The following is a 20,802-nucleotide window of genomic DNA, read 5'->3' as shown; positions in this document are numbered from 1 at the left end:
TCCACCTCCAGACCCAGGGGCCATTCCTCACACTTTCTCTACTTCACTGGCTCAATCCAATCCCGCACCAAATCCAAATGTTTGCTTGTGTGTCTGTGTCTCTCCTCTGCTCCACCCTCAGTCAGAGCCTAGTGTTGGGGCTACCTGCTCACATTCTCGTCTCTCCAATCCCCTCTTCACCAAGTGATTAGAGCGAGCTTTTAAAAAGGTAAATCAGACCCTCTCACTCACCTGCTTTAAGATACTTAGTGGCTTATCACCTGTAAAGTAAAATCCAAGCTCCTTCCCATGTACTTGTCTGGCCTTACCCCTGCCTACCTCTTATACTACACTCTCTCCCAGCTCCTATAGTCTTGCCTTCATATTAGTGACTCTAGGACCCTCAGCAATCTATTTACTTATTGAATTTATTGGGGTGACATTGGTTAATAAGATTATATAGGTTTTAGGGGTACAATTCTATAATACGTCATCTGTATATTGTATTATGTGTTCACCACCCCAAGTCAAGTCTCTTTCTGCCACCTTTATGCTCCCTTTACCCTCTCCTACCCACGCTCTGATCCTCCCTTTCCCTCTGATAATCACCATACTGTTGTCTATGAGGTTTTCTTTATTTTTTTGTTTTTGAAATATATTTTTATTGATTTCAGAGAGGGAGAGGGAGAGAGATGGAAACATCAATGATGAGAGAGAATCATTGATCCCTGCCTCCAGCACACCCCCACTGGGGATGGAGCCTGCAACCCCAGCATGTGCCCTTGACTGGAATCAAACCTGGGACCCTTCAGTCCACAGGCTGCCACTCTATCCACTAAGTCAAACCAGCTAGGGCTGTTTTTTTTGTGTTTGTTTTTTTTTTTTTTTTTTGCTTAATCCCTTTAACTTTTTCACCTAGCCCCTCTATTTCTTCCCCTCTGACAGCTGTCAGTCTGTTCTCAGTATCTATGAATCTGTTTCTATTTTATTTTATTTTGTCCATTAGATTCCACATATAAGTGAAACCATCTGGTATTTGTCCCCCTCTGATTATTTCACTTAGCATAATGCTCTCCAGGTCCATCCATGCTCAGCAATTTCTGTAAAGTAGCAAGCACCCTGTTTTCCCAATTAACGTCAATCACAATTATACATGGTTTTTATTTTCCATTTTTCATGCTTTATGACTTGCTGTGTAGCTGTAATCATGGCAGGAGGGAGTCTTACTTGGGATTTAAATGTGTGTTAGAAAACAGGCCTTACTGCAGAAGGGGCTTTGTATTTGCCCGTGTTTCATAGTTCCCAGTGACCCCATGTGCCTAATCCCCATCTCTTCACAGGACTGCAGGCTTCCCTGCAAGCACGGTGCCTTCTCCTGTAGGCTCTCAACAAATATTAACAAAACAAATAAGTAGAACTTCTCTTTCCCTAATATCAAGTGTCATCAGGTTTAACTGGATTTTTAGCGATGACACTGACATTAGTAGATACACCTAGGAAGTGCACACACTAAATGTACAGCTCTGTGAAGTCTCACCAACTGCACACAGCCATGCTCCCACCCCCCTGAGCAAGAAGGAGAACACGCCCAGGACTATACGCCCCCTGATCCTGCTCCCTGTCAGTCTCTCCCCCCTTCCCAAGGATCGCCAGCTAGGGTGTTGGCTGGTAAACGTGCGGGTTATTTTTGCCTGTGTGGGCTCTGGATAGTGGAATCACCCCTGATGTACTGCTTTGTGTCTGGCCTCTTCCACTCCCTGTCGGGACTGTGAAAGTCTCTTGTGCTGCCTCATGTACAAAGAGCTGATCATGTTCATCGCTGTAGCATATTCCATGGTCACATGGTTTGTAGATCTTTTCCATGTCAGCCTTTCTAGTGGGTTCATAGAGGTGATCTCATTGTCCTTTAATCTGCATCTCCCTGATGACTAATGAGATTGAATGCTTTTCCTATGTTTGTGGCCACCTGCACATCCTCTTTGGTGACCGCCCGCTAAAAACCTCCTGCCCATTTTCTATTGGATCCTGCCCTTTTCTTGCTGAGGTGTGGAGTTGTTTCCTCTGGGTAAGAGTGCCTGTGTCTCTTTTCGTTTTGCGTATTGCAAATATCTGCCCCCATGTTGTAATCTGGGTGTGCCTTAATGGGAAAAGACTTGCTTAATGGTCCCTTTTGGTAGTTTGATGTACCAGCATTTTCCTCTATTAAAAAAGTTAGGTGCCCTAGCCGGTTTGGCTCAGTAGATAGAGCAGCCGTGGGCAAACTATGGCCCGCGGGCCAGATCCGGCCCGTTTGAAATGAATAAAACTAAAAAAAAAAAAAAAAAAAAAAAGACCGTACCCTTTTATGTAATGATGTTTACTTTGAATTTATATTAGTTCACACAAACACTCCATCCATGCTTTTGTTCCGGCCCTCCGGTCCAGTTTAAGAACCCATTGTGGCCCTCGAGTCAAAAAGTTTGCCCACCCCTGGGATAGAATGTCGGCCTTCGGACCAAAGGGTCCCGGGTTCGATTCTGATCAAGGGCATGTACCTTGATTTCGGGCTCCTCCCTGGCCCATGCCCTGGTCAGTGCTTGTGCAGGAGGCAACCAATCGATGTGTTTCTCTCACATTGATGTTTCTTTCTGTCTTTTCCTCTCTCTTCCACTGTCTCTAAAAATCAATGGAAAAATATCCTCAGGAGAGGATTAACAACAACAACAAAATGTTAGGGCTTTTGGTGTCCTATTTAAGTGATCTTTGCCTACCTCAAGGTCATGAACATATTCTCACATGTTTCTTCTAGAAGAATGCTATTCAAAGTGTGGTCGGAAAAAAATGGCATTAGTCTGCAAAATGTTTGTCGCCAGTTCATGACCGAGTGATGATAAAATAGGTAAATGTTAGGAAACTTTATAGCTACATGACATTGACCTGATATCCAATAAGTATTTTATTTTATTTTATTTTATTTTATTTTATTTTATTTTATTTTATTTTATTTTATGTTGCAAAGATAATGGTTTGTGATGGGCTAGAAAGTTTAAATAAAATTGTTTAAAGGTTATTTACTACAGATAGTTTGAGAAGCACTGTTGGAAAACGTTTTATTTTCCCTTCACATTTAGATCTACAATCCACCTGAACTTAATTTTTGTGTCCAATGTAGGTAGGGGGGGTCAACAATTTTTTATCTGGATAGCCAACTAACCCTGCATTATTTATTAAAAATGATTTTTTACTCCGTGCTTTGCAGTCTAATTTTTTACATAAGCCAAGTGTCTGTGTAGATGTGAGTGTGCTTCTGCCTTCCAGTTCTGTTCCATGGACCCTTTGGCTGGCTGGCTGTGCCAATACCACACTCCCATAAACACTATAGCGTTGTAAATCTCACTCTAAATCAGGGGTCCTCAAACTACGGCCCACAGGCCACATGTAGCCCGCCGAAAACATTTATCCGGCCTGCCGGGTGTTTTTGCCGCCGCTGTGTTCATAGAAATTTATTCATAGTTTTTTTTTAAACTATAGTCCGGCCCTCCAAAGTTCTGAGGGACAGTGAACTGGCCCCCTGTTTAAAAAATTTGAGGACCCCTGCTCTAAATGATACATCCTTCAACTTTACTCATCTTCTTCAAGGTTGCATTGGCTATTCTTGACCCTTTCAAATTTCAATATATATCTTTTCATACATTTGCCATATATTTTAGAATTAGCTTGTCAGTCTCCGCCAAAGAACTTACTGGGATATTATAATTGGATTGTAATGAATTACAGACTGATCTTGCTTCCTATACATTCAAAATGCTTTTTGGCCTGGGCAGAGTGGCTTATTGGTTGAGGGTTGACCTATGAACCAGGAGGTCATGGTTGGATTCCAGGTCAGGGCACATCCCCAGTGCAGGAGGCAGCTGATCAAATCAATGATTCTTATTATTGATGTTTCTATCTTTCTCCCTCTCCCTTCCTCTTTGAAATAAAAAAAAATATATTTTTAAAGATGCTTTTTGTCCAGTAAATTATTTCATACTACCTTATAATAACTTCTTGGTATTTGGTTGCCGAAAATATAACATTTGCATTATTTGGTCTGTTTAATTTAAAGGCTTCTCCATAACTAGTTGGACCGCATTGTCTTTTTCTGCATTGACCCTCGGTATGAGCAAGAATAGCCCCCTCACTATTGCACATCTGTGGCTTTCCTCACAAGTACATTTATAGTGCCTTCTACCCACTCCTGTTGCCATTCCAAATTTTCAAAATCTGCCTCTCCCCAAAGACCTGCAAGAGGTTCCTTCTAGCTACTTCCCACTGCTGTAGCCCACAATCACTTTTTTTAAAATTTTCTTTTTGGTACAATATCTTGGTAATCCACTCCACCCTATAGTAGGTTTTTAAAACCACAAATTAGTGAAAAGAGTTCACCTATTTCAGCTGTGCACATAGTAGATGCTCAACAGATCTGGTTGAATTCATTCTTACTCTTGACAGAGAAAACATGTATCTGAATCTTGAAGCAACAACAACAACAAAAGCCTCTTCATTTAATCTCAGTCGCTTTGACCAATCAAGGGTAAAGCGAAGTCACCAGCTTCCGTTTCCAGCTCGCAAGGTTCTGAGGCAGCTCCCTGAATGCTCTGAAGACGTAATGAAAGAACTAGGAAATGAGAGATTCTAGCACGGTTAAGTTTCATCCTGTGAGAGTGGAGCCTCCCTATTCATGCTTCTGTTTACTCTCAAGGGAGGGCGGATATTTTTGGAAGACAGCTATAGATTTCACAGCCAAGCTTCCTGGGGTTTTCTCTATGGGTGATGAAATGTTTTTGTAAATGCCACAGAATCATACACTTTAAAATGGTTACTGCTATAGGATGTGAATTTCACTTCAATTTTATTACGAAAAGATCCAGCCAGCAGTCAAATAGGCCTTCACCCCCTAGCCCTGTCTGGGCTGGTGGCCAGCTGCTTCCCCAGGATGTCTGACTCAAAACCAAGGAGAGGAAGATGAAAGGCAAGTCTTTGGGCTTCTGACTTGTGGTGAGAAGCAGGGCGTGTGCATGACACTTTCGTGGTTTCGAGAACTACCTACCTTGAGCTTCTCTAAAATGACTCACTCTAGAGAGAACATGGTTTGGTTCAACACCAAATGTAAACATGAATTTCATTGTGACTTTCAGAACTATCTACAGCAGCATAGTTCATTTCAAATGTTGAGTGGCTGTACCTATTAACACCAAAACAAAATAACCTCAGAGCTCTGTCTACTAGCCATCACTGACTTGGTGAGGCAGAGACCACACACTCCCACAAAGAGTTAGCTGCCTAGGACAGAGGTCCCATCACAGAGGGCTGGATGCTCAGAACAACAGCCACAAGCCAGAGTATGAGCCCGTGAATGTCTTAAAATGTAATCTGTCAAACAATGTATAGAGGATAACAGGAAAGTCACAGTATTCCACCCAAATTCAGTAGATTTGGACATAAGTTTAAAGGAATAATGCAGGAATTCAGTTAGCTCTCAAAAGAAACATGAATGCTTCTGAGCGAGTGTTGGGGAAGAAATAACAACTGAAGTGTTTGTATTAATTTCTAGGAAATATGAAAAAATGTACTGGACTTTCTCACCACATTCAGTGGAATTTAGAAACAGTGATTCTACAGTAGTGCCTGGACATTTTTAAAAATTTATTTTATTGATTTTAGAGAGAGAGGAAGGGAAAGAGAGAGAGAGAAATTTCAATGATGAGAGAATCATTGATTGGCTGCCTCCTGCACACCCTCTGCAGGGGATCGAGCCGCAACCCGGGTATGGTGCCCTGACTGGGAATCAAACGGTGATCTCCTGGTTCATAGGCTGATGCTCAACCACAGAGCCACGCTGGCTGGGCACTGCTTGGAATTTTTTAAGTACCATTCCAGAAGCTAAGAATCAATTTAGACGCTGTGATACCATGAGCTTTACATGTGGGCCGCTCTGTCCCAGAATTTGTGGAACATAGTTTCTGACAGCAAAAAGTAGGTCAGATGGAAAATGTCAGATTTGCGATTACATGAGACATTACACATTACTTATACTTCTTTCCCTCTCATTAGAGCAGCGGTTCTCAACCTGTGGGTGGCGACCCCTTTGGGGGTCGAACGACCCTTTCACAGGGGTCGCCTAAGACCATCCTGCATATCAGATATTTACATTACGATTCATAACAGTAGCAAAATTATAGTATGAAGTAGCAACGAGAATAATTTTATGGTTGGGGGTAACACATGAGGAACTGTATTTAAAGGGCCAGAAGGTTGAGAACCACTGCATTAGAGCATTAACATAATTGTTAAGCTCAAATAGGCAGTCATCATTGAATTAGCTACCTCGCCTCACTGCAATGATTGTTAGCGTTACCACTCTCCACTTAGAAAAAGTCACATGGTTGGTCCTCATTACAAGAAAAGTTACAGGTTCATTTCTAATTTGCAATACTTAGCATTAATATACAATTTTGAGTTTTCTCCATTAAATCCCTTGAACAAAATAATAATTTGCTCTATTCTTAGCTTGTGTGTATTTTCCTAGGAACGCCTGGAGGCATGGAGGTGGTGGCATTTTCAATCAGCAACTCTATAATGTCACCAGGCAGATCACCAGGGCAAATCACCAGGATCCCGTTTTCATAGAGTTCCTAAGTCCTGTGGGACCCAGGGAAGGGTTTGGGTTTTTTTGTTTGTTTGTTTGTTTTGGGGGGGGGGGGCAGGTGTCAGTCACCTGGGACATAAGAATGGTGAGCCTTGAGCAAAGGCAGAGAGGACCCGGAAGGAGAGAGAGGTGAGCTGTGTGATCCTCTCCAGAAACATGGGCTTCTGCTAATCTAAGTGAGTGACACTCAAATTCACTCTATTCCAGCTTTCAGATAATTTACTAATGTTTTGTTGTGTTTTGTTTTGAATCCTCACCTGTGGATATTTTTCCATTGATTTTTAGAGACAGTGGGAGGGAGGGGGAGAGACAGAGAGAGAGAGAAACATCGATGTGAAAGAGACACATCATTGGTTGCCTCCTGGACATGCCCTGGACCAGGGCCAGGAATTGGACCTGTAACCCAGGTATATGCCCCTGACTGGAATCAGAACCCGGGACCCTTCAGGCCACAGGCCGATGCTCTATCTACTAAGCCAAACTGGCTAGGGCAGCCTCGGGATAATTTATGCCAAATTCCTTTGGAAGCTCAAAGGGAGCTGTGATGGAATGGAGAGAGGTCCCCTCCAGGGACAGGGAAGCATGGGTGATGGGGTGGGGGCTGCAACACTGTAGACAGAGCCCCAGAAGCACACTGAGGCTGCGTGAAAAACCCCTTCAGATGACAACGAGGTGGCCCTGACAATTAGAAAACTGAGGTGTCAGTTAAAGAGGACTGTGGAGCTCAGGGAAAACCACATTGGAATTAGTCACCGAAGTCCCTGACTATCCTCACGATTGGTTTGGTTTAGGTAAACAGAGGTTAATTTTAATTTTATATATTTATGTACGGCACCCTCCCCAAACCAGACTGACTAGGGGTGACTTTGGGAAACAGAAAGACACAAAATAAGGCCTCAAATGGATGATAGGCACTTTGATCTCTATCTTACAAAGTCCCAGAAGTGTCAAAAACCTGAAGTCATATTCTCAGTATGCTGTCTCTAGATAAAACGCCTTTATTTTTATCTTCTACTGCAAGCTCCTATATTGTAAAAGAATGCCATTTCACCTCAGACCGCACACATGAACAAACAAGATATTCCAAGGTTCTGAAACTACACAAATGCAAATTAGGGGGAAGATAAACGTGTACTTGGCAGATACACATAACGCGGCATGCTTTTATAGCTCTTAATTTGCATCTAAAAATATTTTCCTTTTCTTCTGCTCTCTGTGGGGCTGCCGCAGCCCCTGAGCTTTGGCCGGGGCAGACAGCACTTCCCCACATCATGGTGATAATATTGAGGTGAATGTAAGCCTCGTACCCTCGCACCTCCCTTATACCTGATCGTGCACTAATAGTGCACCTGATAAAATGCTAAAGCGTGACCCAGGTTTTACCATTTTATCATGCATTTTAAATTGATGCATTTTAAACAATAGCTTTCTGGGTTAGGTTGAAATAATTGTCTCTTTCTCATAGAATGTTAGAGCTTTGCCTAGTTTACGTAACCTCTTAAAAAGGAATTCAAGGCAAGAACAAGCACAAGATTATAACTTAGAAGCCCTTACTCTTCAACTGTTTCTTTGCCCATTGAAGTCCGAGAGCTATTCTCTTAAGTGATAATGGGAGGTGCTGGGCACATGGTTAAGTTTCTTAGAACAGCAATACCCAGAGAAGGTAGATGGAAGGGTGTCTTATTCTTCCAACAGTTTACAACAAAATAAAGGAAATACAGGCATGGAACGGACATATGCAATACTGTCAACAATAAAGATTTTTTAAAAATAAAAGGAACTACACTTTGTATAATAAAAATAACAAAAATAGATACAGAGGCAGAGCAGCATCTAACAGACTGTCAAACTACAGCGGGAAGCCCGGGGAGGGTTGGAGGGCGGGAACGGGGTGGGGGGTAAGAGATCAACGGAAGGACTTGTATGCATGCATATAAGCATAACCAATGGACATAAGACACTGGGGGGAGGGGGAGGCCGGGGGAATGTCAAGGGGGGGAAAAAGAAGGAGACATATGTAATACTCTTTGTAACACTTTAAGCAATAATAAAAAAAAAAAAGAATTAAAAAAATTACAATGGTAAAAAAAAAAAAAATGCAACAGCAATGCATGCAGCATCCTTTCATTAGGTTCAAGGTCTGACTTTCTTTCTTTCCCTCCTCGATCCCTCCCTGAAGCAGGAGTAGAAACCACCAGCATTTGGAACCTTGTTTACTCGGTGAGAACTGATACAGTAAAAAAATGTCAGTCTGCTCTCCCACACACGCTTGGCCGGTGACCAGTCACAAGAGTGCACCTATGAAGTCATGCAGGAAACTGAAGTCACCGATATTTTTACCTGATGCTCAGCCATCTGGCTCTCTGGACTCCGGCCCGGCTCCAGATTCTCACCGAGTTTCAGCTCGATGGCCTCCATCTTCGTGGAGATGGCCTGCAGGGAGTCCTGGTACCGCTGCTGGCGTTCCAGAGCTTCATAGAGCGTGCGCTGCTTTTCGCTGATCTAAAGCAGAAAAGGGATATTACCAAACGCTTCCTCGCCCTTTATCTTCTAGGTTATGACACTGCTTTCCTCACTGCTTTCCCTCTGTGGCCCAATAGAGGGTGGTCAGCGGTGCAGGGCATGTGTAAACTCTCTGTGTGGATTGCAAAAGGCAACCACGAAGGTCACTGGTGTCTGGTGGGCTCAAATCCGTCCACGTTTCAATGACTTACCACGTTCTTTAAAGTTTCCCAGGAACGCTGCAGGTTGTCCAGCATAGCGGTGGCCGAGGGCTCCAGCACTGGCTCATAGAACTCCTGGGGTGGCAGCGCGCTGGGCTGGATCCTCGCGGCATCGGTCTGCAACCTCTCGGCAGACAAGGCTTGGTAATAAGCAATATCCTGTGGGGGCAAAGCACAGCGCTGGAGTCAAGGGGAAGACAGAGTGTGGGTTCACATGCCCTGCGTGCTATCTGTCCGGGGGGGGGGGGGGGGGGCGGGGATTCACACCTGTCCCAGGGGCTACAGACTATTTTTATTATTATTATTATTATTATTATTATTGATTTCAGAGAGGAAGGGAGAGGGAGAGAGAGATAGAAACATCAATGATGAGAGAGAATCATTGATTGGCTGCCTCCTGCAGGGCCCCTACTGGGGATTGAGCCCAGAACCAGGGCATGTGCCCTTGATCTGGATAGAACCCGGGACTCTTCAGTCCGCAGGCCTACGCTCTATCCACTGAGCCAAATCAGCTAGGGCGGGGCTACATACTATTAAAGTGAGTAAATTCTTGTGGCAAGAAGAATGTAGAAGTCGTATCAAAGCACATTATAGTTGCTTTAGAATTTCAGCTTATGTTAAAAAAATCAACAAATTTAGCAATAAAAGTTGTCAAAACTCATTCTTATTTTGTATTTGTTAAAATGGAAATACAAAGGATTGAAGTGGTACACGTATTTAAAGATTAACTACTATAGCAAAACAAACAAAAACCCTAAGTAATCTTTTCTGAACCTTTTCTAAAATTCTGCTTAATGCATTGCTTAAAGTTCTGAATAATTTGCTTTAAGTAAAATTAAATCTACAGAAAGTCATTTTTCAGGGATAGCCAGATCTTCCATATTTGAGAGCTCATTCTTCATGGAAATTAATTTAAATATTTTCACTTTAAAAATGGGAAAAAATAATAGGGAAGTTAAAACTACTCTAAGAAACAAATGAAAAAAGGTTGCCTTCTAATCAATTCCTGGAAAGTACACAAAAAAAGTAATCAAAGTGAATGATAAAAAATCAGGCCCTTGTATTATTCTTATTCCTTGGGTTATAAGTCATATTATATATTAATATTGACAATAGGATCTATTATATCAAGACATATAAGTCAGGTGTTTCCATTTGTTTCTGTGGTTATTTGTATATTAGTAGAAGTTGAATTGGTAAGTAATGTTTAGATTCTGGGTATTGCTATTATAAAGTTCACTCCTTTTACAGTTATGTTATTGAATAAAATTATGTTAATTTTAAATACCTGAACCTTATGGATAATAATGTCTTGGTAAAATGTAGTGAAGAAGGTCCCAGCTGCCTGAGAAACCAAGGCCATAGCAGGAAGGGGCCTGGTGGTTGGGGTCAGTAGGGGAGAGGGGCAGGGTCCTGTAGTGGCATGAATGCAGACAGCAGTCTGACACCTGAGAAGCCAGGACACCTGAGGTCCAGTCGGCATTCTCCTCCCACGTAGTCATATAATTGGGGCCAGTCACTCCCATCTCCTGCACTGGTCCCTCCTCTGCGCAGCACTGGGTGCTTCTGAGGATTCACTACAGTCCCAGGTGAAGGGCCAGGAGACCTAACTATGTTGTTGGTGTTGCCGAGGCTCCAAATAAGTCTCTAACATTTACTGATGGCACTGGGACATGGAGACGGGTTCCTCTCCTTTCCTAGCCCTGTCACCTCCTTGGTCGGTGACCTTGGTGTTCTCCAGTCCTTGGAAAAGCTCATATTCATTCATCCTCATGCGCCTCCAACCCACTTCAGTCCTCCACACCCTTGAACATGATAGCCTGTCAGCGCTGACTTGGTTCAACCCCCATGCACCAGTGACATCTAAAAAGTTACTTAAACCTTTTTTTTGCCAACAGCTTCGTTTCCTCTGTCCATTTGACCTCTGCTTCACTCACTTGGAAAACCCCAACCAGAACTCAATATAATTTTACTTTAAAGGATGCATGTATGTGCGTGCTCCCATACACACACATGCGTACAGACACGCAATGAAGCCACCCAAGAGATACTCCTAAAATTCTGAAATTTCCAAAAGTATGTCTGTATTCAGACTCACCTTTATCTTATTCTGGCCAGTTTCCTTGCTTAAGGCTCACCCTCCTAGAATCCCATCCATCTTTGCTTTCAAGGGCTCAGGCCCTTAACATCCTCTCCCTCTCTCTTGACTTTCTCCTCAGCACAGAGTCAAATCTTTTCCCTCTGAAAACCCCTGCAAATAGTCTTTCTTTCATAATTATTTTCTTGCAGGATATCATATATTAGGAATTTCACAAATCACTGATGGGTCGTTACATGTGCATATGCTGTATACACATTTGTAATCACCATTTATTTCTTACTTTCCTCCCTTTCGGTTCATAATGCAGCTTCTGAAAATGGTAGTTTACGCTTTATATGTTCACTTTCTCACCCTCAATCAACTTCTAAAAGCCCAGTTGAACTTCAGTCCTAACGAGTCCACTGCCATTGTTCTTGCCTCATCATCAGTGGCTCTTCCCTACGAAATAACAGGAGTATGTTCCAGCCTTTCTCTGGCTTGACCGCTCAGTAGCATCCATGCCACCGGCCATCCTTTCTGGAAACACGTGCCTTTCATCTCTTTGCTCTACACCCAGCTCTCTAGTCATTCAGTCTTTCTCGTTTGTAGTTTTTCTCCGCTCATTCTCAAACGTGGGTGTATTTATAAGCTCCTGACTCACATACACAGTTGAATGAGTATATCCCAGTCTCTTTCAACTCAACATTTAAAAAGCAATCAAGCGTGACAAATGAACTTAGGAAAACATGATAAAGCATTATCCGTCTTCCACCTAAGCTATCAACCTGATATTTATTTACTATTTCTTCTCCCCTTACCACCTACTGCTTATGTAAAAATGACATTCTACTGACGCATGCCTCTGCCACAGCATTGGTGCAAATTCTCATTACAGCGCCTTCCCCCATTCCCAGGCTGTAAACTGGCAGCCCGTACACCTGTAGCTTGGTTTATACAGTGTTTCAAATTGATTAAATCACTCTTCACCGAGACAGGGAGATTTGGTAAGAATCCAGATTCATGGCTTCTCCTGCAAATCAGAAGGTAGGGAAGGAAGCCTGGACGCTGTGTCCACGGGGCCGCAGCAATTCTAACAGGGGAGAGGCTGCCTCCTGTATGTGGAGCGGTGCTGTCCAGGTGGCCACCATCCCCCTGCTGTCTCTCCCATTTGCAGCTCGAGTCTGGGCCTGGCTCTGACAGCAACTCTGTCCCTAACTCCCTCCCTGGCTCTGAATTGGTGCATCTCCATTCTACTGTCCACATCCGCCCAGGTTGATCCATCTAAAACTCACTTCCGTACACAGCTTCTAGTCGATTTTCATCAACAGTTAACTCTTAGCTCCTGGATCAAATTCAAATTCATTTGTGTGGCATCCAAGGTCCTTCAGGGTGTGTTTCCTGCATCCCTCTAAGCTTCATTTCTCTTTCTCCTTCTCCACCAAATCTGTTCCTCCAGTCCCACCGATACTGTTTGCAGTTGCCTTGATGGGCCATTTTCCTTCCTGATAGCACACCTTCCTACCTGGGGTTCCTTCTGCCTGGAAAACTTCACAGCTGCCTAACTTGCACTCTTGTCTTAAAGTTAAAGGTGCCATCCTTGACCAATCCTGGACTCCAGCCTGGTTTTAGGTGCTCGCTGTCAGAGCACGCATCCCGATCTACTGTAATTCCCTGCTGCTCTCAGGCTGGGAGCTCCCTGAAGGAGAAATGCCTGCAGTCTCTGATCCTGAGCACATCCTGCTGTTTGGCAAATAACAGGCAGACATACATGTACATCATGAATCATCCATGTCAAAGTACTTCTTTAAACCTATTGTTTTATTTACATGTCTATACTATTACACTCCTCAAGGGAAAAGTTGCTTTAAGTGTTGTAAACATTTTTAAATTAAAGGCTCTATTATAAATTGTTAAAAGGCTCTTAAAAGAGCTAGAATAAAAAAATCTGTTACCAAAATATCTTTTTTTCTGGTGCTTTTGTGTTTGATTATGAGTGTGTATGTGTGGCTCAGGCCTGTTAGACAGGAATGACAACTGTTATGTGTGTGTGTTTTAAGGGTTTGAACATATACCACCTTTTGTAGATGAATAACTTGGACCTCTTTGAGAATGACATGGATTCAATAAAATAAATCCATCAGTGCTTTAAGTAGGTACCAAATAAAGGCAATCTTTGTCATTTTGAGGAATCACCCTGAGAAATATGTGTCTGTGACTTATGTGGCTAAGTTCCAAGAGTTGTTATCCAGTAGATTCCTAAAGAAATAAACTCAGAAAACAATAGCTACCATTTCATCACCATTTTCCAGTCAAAAGGGTACTTTTCACGATTAGCATCATATTTAAACTTTTTTCACAATTGTGTGAAAGCGACAGCACTGCTTCCCATTGCAGATGCGGGGACTGAGGCACTTGCCAAGGACGTTCAGCTTAGAGGAGGGAGAGCTGGGGCCTGCGCTGACCTTTAACCTGGAGCCCAGCGCCCCAGCCCTTACACTATCCCCTTTCAAAGCTGTGCTCTCCTCAGCTCTCCCAGGAGCTGCAGTCTTGCTTGGCTTGCTTCCACCGGGACCACGGAGCCTGCAGCCCATCCTGGGGCTGCTTCCTTCATCTATCCTCCAGCGGGTGAAACTGGAACCACATTTCAGCTAACAGCTATTGTCAGAGACAGAACACCCCGAAAGTGGGCGATCCGCTCGTTATATAACAGGGATCTACTTACAGGAGCAGCAAGCACAAAACCTTTTTAAGCCGCTGCGCCTGTATAAAGCAGCTGTGCACATTCGGTACAGTGTTTTGAGTCTGAAAACTGGAACGCATGCGAATTCTAAATGTCCTTCCCAGTTTCAAGACAAACTTTCGTGAATCCAATGCTTCACTGGCCATGTTGTATTTGTTCCTTTTCTTTTTTTTTTTTAAAAAAAAAATATATTTTTATTGATTTCAGAGAGGAAGGGAGAGGGAGAGAGAAATGAAAACCTCAATGATGAGAGAGAATCATTGATCGGCTGCCTCCTGCACGCCCCCTACTGGGGATTGAGCATGCAACCCGGGCATGTGCCTTTGACCGGAATTGAACCCAGGACCCTTTAGTCCACAGGCAGATGCTTTATCCACTGAGCCAAACCGGCTAGGGCTGTATTTATTCCTTCTCCCCTGGCTTACATTACTGTGGAAGGATGGCATGTGGCCGTAGATGATGGGGTCAATTTGTTAGGGCAACACCAAGCATAACACTTGCTTTTTAATAGCTTCCTCCTAGTAGAGCTGCCGAACATAAATTGAATGAAATTTAAAAAGAAAGAATTTGTAGTATCACATATAAGTATGTTAGATTAATAATGTGATTTAATTGATAGTTGCCTTTGATGGAGAGAGGTGACAAGTGGGATTAAAATAAAGCATAATCTCACTCAATTTGGGGATTTGCTTGAGCTCGATAGTTAAATTATGATAAGTAATTATCATTTACAGGACACTTTCATGTCCTTTGAAAGACACTTTAGGAAAAGCAGCATCAAGACTTATATTTTCAGAAAAGGGATATTCTTCCCACAGTGTTAGTCTCAAGGCCAGTGTTTATTGTTCACTTTTAAGAATATTAGGCATATATTTTTTTCTAAACAATCAACAGCTGACTGCAGCCATGTTTCTCTGATCCTAAGAATATGTGACCACAGGAAAGAACATTTCAAAGAGTGAGTAATGCATATTTTAAAATCAGAATTTGGAGAACAGTTCCCCAAATCCTCCAGAGCACCCTGAACTTCCCCATTTGTGCTGTTTTTCAATTTCCTCTCATCACTTTTGTTATTATTGGTCCCACAGCCATCTTTCTCTGTAGATTACAAGGGCCTGGAGGGCAGAAAGCCCAGCTGTCTTCCCCTTTGCTGCACCTCTGGGACCAGGCACAAGACCTCACTCCGAACAGGCACTCAGGATGTAGCTGATGAATGGATGAACCACTAACTGCCCTCGAGCTATAGAGATTTTAACCAAGAGAACTGTTCATCTAAAGGCGTCATCAATTTTATTCTCCTTTCTGGGGGGAGGAGGGGTTGTCTTTATCACAGAAACCCTATTTTGAATGCTTCTGCTTTAAAATTTTAAAAAGTATGATCAATTTGTAATATAGTTAATGGAGCCTTTGCTCTCTGTAATATTTTTTCAATATATTTGTATTGATTTCAGAGAGGATGGGATAGGGAGAGATGGAAACATCAATGATGAGAATCATTGATTGGATGCTTCCTGCATGCCCAACACTGGGGATCGGGCCTGCAACCTAGGCATGTGCCCTTGACTGGAATTGAACCAGGGACCCTTCAGTCCACTGAGTCACACCGGCTCGGGTGCTCTGTTTATTTCTTCCTTGATAATACAGCCAGACCTCTTAGAACATTTACATAATTTTCTTTCTTTTTTTTATTTACGTAATTTCATAGTAACACAATTTTTTAAATAATGTTTAGTTGTTTTGGCTAAATGAGAAAAAGGTAGTATTACTCAACATGCCTTAAAATTTGTTGATTATTATATGAGTGTCTTTTTTATTTCTATCTAATATTTCCATGAAAAATTTTGACATACTTTTATAGAATCTATTTTAATATAATGTGTGATAAAAGGCATCTCAAAACAAGGCATTGTTCCTATTTTATAAAAAAATAAAATTTAAGATTATTGAATGATAAGTGTAAAAGCTCAAATCTACTTGGGCATTCTAATATATAAACCGGCAGCCAGCCCTTTAAATTGGATGACCATTAGTAAATGAAACAAAAGCATGATATGACGAACCGAAGTTTTCCAGCTTCAAAATCTGAGCTGGGCCTGGCTGATTTGGCTCAGTGGTTGAGCGTCGATCCATGAACCAGGAGGTCACGGTTTGATTCCCAGTCAGGGCACATGCCTGGGTTGTGGGCTCATTCCCAATAGGAGACATATAAGAGGCAGCTGATCAATGATTCTCTCTTATCATTGATGTTTCTATGTCTCTCTCCCTCTCCCTTCCTCTCTGAAATCAATTAAAAAATATATTTTAAAAAATCTGAGCTGGTAGTTGTCAAAATTAATGTCAATACATGTTCACAGAGCAATAGAACCACGTTATTTTACACGGGCGACATAAACATTTCCTTTTCTGTTAGGGTGCAGGGCTCTATTACCGAGAGCTGTCAGACACCAGAGCCACATGCCTTAAAACAGAGCCTTCTCCGGCTATCATTTCTGTGACCCAGTTTTTGCTCATCTCATTGCCAGGAGCCCTGGAGAGGAGATGACCTGGAAAGCCAGGAGTGGTCTCACATGACAATCACAGCTTGTGCAACTGTCACACCTCATGGTGTGTTCCTCAAAGGCCAGGATTCACACCCTCAGCCCGACAGGAATGAGGTCCTGCAGCCGTCCAGAGAGCACAGCGAGGGGGGCCCCCCAGGCGGGTGGTAGGTACCTGGTTCACAGAAGCTTCGGTGTTTGCCACAGGAGACGGGGAGCGACAGGCAGGCGGAGAGGAGATCTCACTGCTGGTTCCTTCCTCCCCAGACTCCTCGGTGACAGGTGAGAGCAGAGTGTGACAGCGACCTGCAGTCATCTGTCACACAAAAGGTAGCCCAGAGGACACAAAAATCAATTAGCTGTGCAACAAAAGACCTGGCCAGGCAGAGGTCAAACAGAGATCATGATACTAGTATAACAAAGGTTAGAATGACTGAGACCCGCATCTCATACACACTCGTGTTACACTTGTGTTAGTATTTAAAAGTGTGGTGCAGGTGAACATGAAGCTAGGAACCATTTGTAAAGAAACAGGGCTAGCAGGTGCATATCAGAGTAAAAGTTTTGTGATTGATGAAATAGTTCTCTAATTTATTTTCCTTTTCTTGATTGTTTGTACCTTTATAAATCATTTTTTTAAAAAAACATGAATTGTACACATGATGGAAGGGTCTATCAAATGAAGCTTGGACTTTTGTGTACAGCTCAAATTTCAAATATTCTGAGAAGACAATTGCACCCGGAGGGACATGTCACCTAAGTATCGGTTATGCACTAGACATGGCACAGCACATATGTGTGGGAACTACACAGCACTGGAACACACTGAGTTACCAAAATAATTCGTGCATTTTACATGCAAAGTGATGGGGAAATAATGCAGGCAGAAATCAGTGGAACTTCTTTATTTTAATCCAAAGCTTAAGCTATTTTCTTATTTTTCTAAGAATAGCCCTTCTTCTATATTTTACTAAACATTCCTACAACTAAACACACATATCTAGCCAGCCAATGTTTTAACTTGGAAAGCACACAATATATGTAGCATGATTCTCCCATCCTCCAGAAAACTAGAAAACTGTGCAAAGGTTTGTTTTGTTTTGTTTTAAATACTTAGAGCCTCTCAGTGTTCTTGCTCAGTTATAAACAAATGCAGGGCCGACCTTCGGCATGTTAAGTAATTCAGTAGTCTCAAGTAAATAGCTTTATGTCAACTGTCATTGTTTACGGTGTCAAATATTGGCTCTGGCCCAAATGTAGCAGAGACTTCGGGAGCCTGTTCCTCACTTCTCCTCGGCAAGTCCTACTTCTGATCCCTAAAACAAGACAGAGTGAACGTGGAGCCAGGTGCCAGGAGCCAGGAGCCAGGAGCCAGTGTGCAGTTAGAGAGAGAGAGAGAGAGAGTGCAGGGCGCCGGCAAACCTGGCCTTGACCCTTACTTACCATGACCACAGAGGGGTGGGCGGAGGTGGCTGGGAGGAGCTCCCGGTCCAAGTCCTCCGCCAGCCCCTCCACCCCCGTCACCGTCAGCAGCATGGTGGCGTTCTTAGCTTTCATTGTCAGCATCTTGCACTTGGAGTTCAAGGAGGCGATCTGCTCCTGGTAGCCCTTGATTTTCTGAGCCAGCTCCTGAGGAAACATGTTCCCACCCCCCGAGTGTCAGAGCAGCATCAAAAGGAAACAGCGAGCCGCGTTCATCTTCCTCCAGGGCTGGCCAATGAGATGGCAGCGCTGTGCCGGCGGCGGCAGCGGTGGGAGGCAGGATGTGGACGGCGAGGGGCAGCCCGCCTGCCTGCAGCGCTGGGCGCTGGAGCCGGACCACCGCGCGGGGTGCAGAGGGCAGGAGCCGCTGGGCAGGACACCCAGGCTCCGGCCAGGGATCCTAACCCCGAGGGATGCTGCGTGCGCAGTCAGGAACTTATGTAACCTGAAGAGCCTGCCGCTCTCTTTCCAGCGCCTGAAGAACCTGTCACTGCCAGATGGTTCATGCCATGGAAATCAGGTCATGTGATGACTAAAATTACAAAAAAATGCCAAGCTCAGCTCTATGCTGAATATTTCCGATAGAGCAGTCAGTTGTGAAGACCTGGGCAGCAAGCAGACTGCTTGCCATTCCTGTGTCCCTGGGAGTTGTTTTTGTAGATTAGCTTAATATTACATACAAAAGCCTAATTTTTTAATGCAGATGACTCCCCAAATAAAATTTTTTTGCATTCATCAAAATTTCCCTCATGTTCTCTACCAGGCCTCACATGTTTCTGATGCTTCAGACTAGAGCTTTGAACTTATTCAGCTCAAATTTGATAGCTTTTAAATACGTTTCTTGTTGAAAAAATTGTCTTGAGAGATAGAGGATTTTAAACCTTTTACCAGGAGCTTATTGAAAATATATTCTGGACAGCACACAGCTCTTAAAAATTCTAAAATATTGACATTCTAAAATAATAAGTTAGAACTATAATTCTAAAATATTAACATTATCTTCTTACTTAAAAGATAACTACTTCTTTTAAAAAGTGAAAGTGTATATTCTAAAATTTATTCCTAAAACTACAATACCATTACTTTTTCCTATTCCTCTTATTTGGCTCCTTTGTCTAAAAAGTTTGTACAAAAAAGTTTATGGCAAAGATATTAAATTTCAGTGTCTTTAAAATGAGTGAGTATATACAGATCTGTATACATACACTCATTTTAAAAACACTGACATTCAAACTAGAGCTTTGAACTTGAAGTTCAGAAACAAACAAAATGACAATAACAAAATGACATATATGTGTGCATATGTCTGCGTATATGGACATGTATGTGTATACCTATATGCATATGGATACACACGTACACACACATGTGTACCATTTTGTTATTGTTGTCATTTGGCCTGTTCTTCTGACATCTAGAATAGTTAGGGACTTTTCAAGCAAGGATTAAAAAAGTAGAAATCATAACTTCTTTACCTACTAAGGCTGTTAGATACTCAAACCTAACAGTTTTAAAAATATAGTAGTGATTAAGTAGCTATTTACTATATATCTGGTCTCATGCCGAACACATGGGTACTCTATTCATAATTAGTTAACAGGCACATACACTAGTAAAAGACAACTACTAGCTCACTGTACTCCCTGAATTCTGTTCCCACAGGACAAATCCTCGCGCATTCTTACAATGGCTTGCCCCATCAGGTAAGTGAGAGGAATCTTTGTGAAGCACAATGAGCCTTAGTCCTTCCGCCCTTTGTGCCCACATGGATGATCACTGCCCGTCAAGACTGCAGTACCAGCGGGTGCCCACACTGACAGTAAACACCCATGGCCTAAGCAGTTCTCAGCTCAATTGTGTGTAAAACTCATCTGGGTTGTTTGTTAAAAATGCAATTCAAGAGATCAACCAAAGAAATTGTATGCATATATGTATAACCCACGGACACAGACAACAGTGTGGGGAAGGCCTGGGGTGGGGGTGGGGCAGGCTAGATGGGACCAATGGGGGGAGGCGAGGGGAGAGAACATATGTAATACTTTCAACAATAAAGATTTTTTTAAAAAAATGCAGTTCTGGTCTCCAAAAGACATTGATTTCCTATGCTCATGAGAATCTGCATTATATAGTTACCCTACGTGACTGAGAGCAGAATTAGCAATCTAGAACTTTCTTCCCTAAGATAAGCCTGCCTATCTCCCATTAACTTTGTGGGTTGATGGTCAAGCCTGCTCTATTAAAATGGAGCACCGACTGGGTTGACCTGTTCCCTATTCTCAGGAAGCATATGTATTTTTAATTTTTACTGGTTGTTTCTGAAAATGATTATAAAGAATGAGCATATCGGTGGGGATTTCCGGAGCAATGGCTGCTCCGAGGAGAGCTGCCCTCGTGGCTGCCCCCTGCACTCAGGGGCAGGCCTAGGCCAGGTGGACAGCAACAGGCCTGTGTATTCTCTCCTACGATTTGAAAGTGGCAGGATAATGTTCTCATTAAATGCAAAATTCGAAAAGTCACAGAAAAAAATGGGAAACAAATCAGTTGTCAGTTATTCTACATGCTCAAGTTATCCGTAAGGAAATCAGGCTCTCATC

The 20,802-nt window shown here is 42.8% G+C and overlaps 1 protein-coding gene across 2 annotated transcripts in view; it reads right to left on the bottom strand.

Moving 5' to 3' along the window:
• The window catches only part of SYNE1 (spectrin repeat containing nuclear envelope protein 1), a 384,525-nt gene that overhangs the window by 124,928 nt on the left and 238,795 nt on the right, over positions 1-20,802 (bottom strand). For both annotated transcript variants that reach the window (XM_070417448.1, XM_070417449.1), the window contains 4 exons: positions 18,170-18,355; positions 16,902-17,042; positions 9,361-9,528; positions 8,987-9,148 (listed from right to left, as the gene is read on the bottom strand). In XM_070417448.1, the coding sequence (XP_070273549.1) occupies positions 8,987-9,148; positions 9,361-9,528; positions 16,902-17,042; positions 18,170-18,355 (657 nt within the window). The remainder of the gene's footprint in view (positions 1-8,986; positions 9,149-9,360; positions 9,529-16,901; positions 17,043-18,169; positions 18,356-20,802) is intronic.

This window comes from Myotis yumanensis, unplaced genomic scaffold, assembly GCF_028538775.1.
Source record: "Myotis yumanensis isolate MYYU_CA2020_CCGP unplaced genomic scaffold, mMyoYum1.0.hap1 SCAF_6, whole genome shotgun sequence".
Classification (NCBI taxonomy): domain Eukaryota; kingdom Metazoa; phylum Chordata; class Mammalia; order Chiroptera; family Vespertilionidae; genus Myotis; species Myotis yumanensis.
Note: the sequence above shows the minus strand (reverse complement) of the source record. Positions and strands in the feature narration are given on the sequence as shown.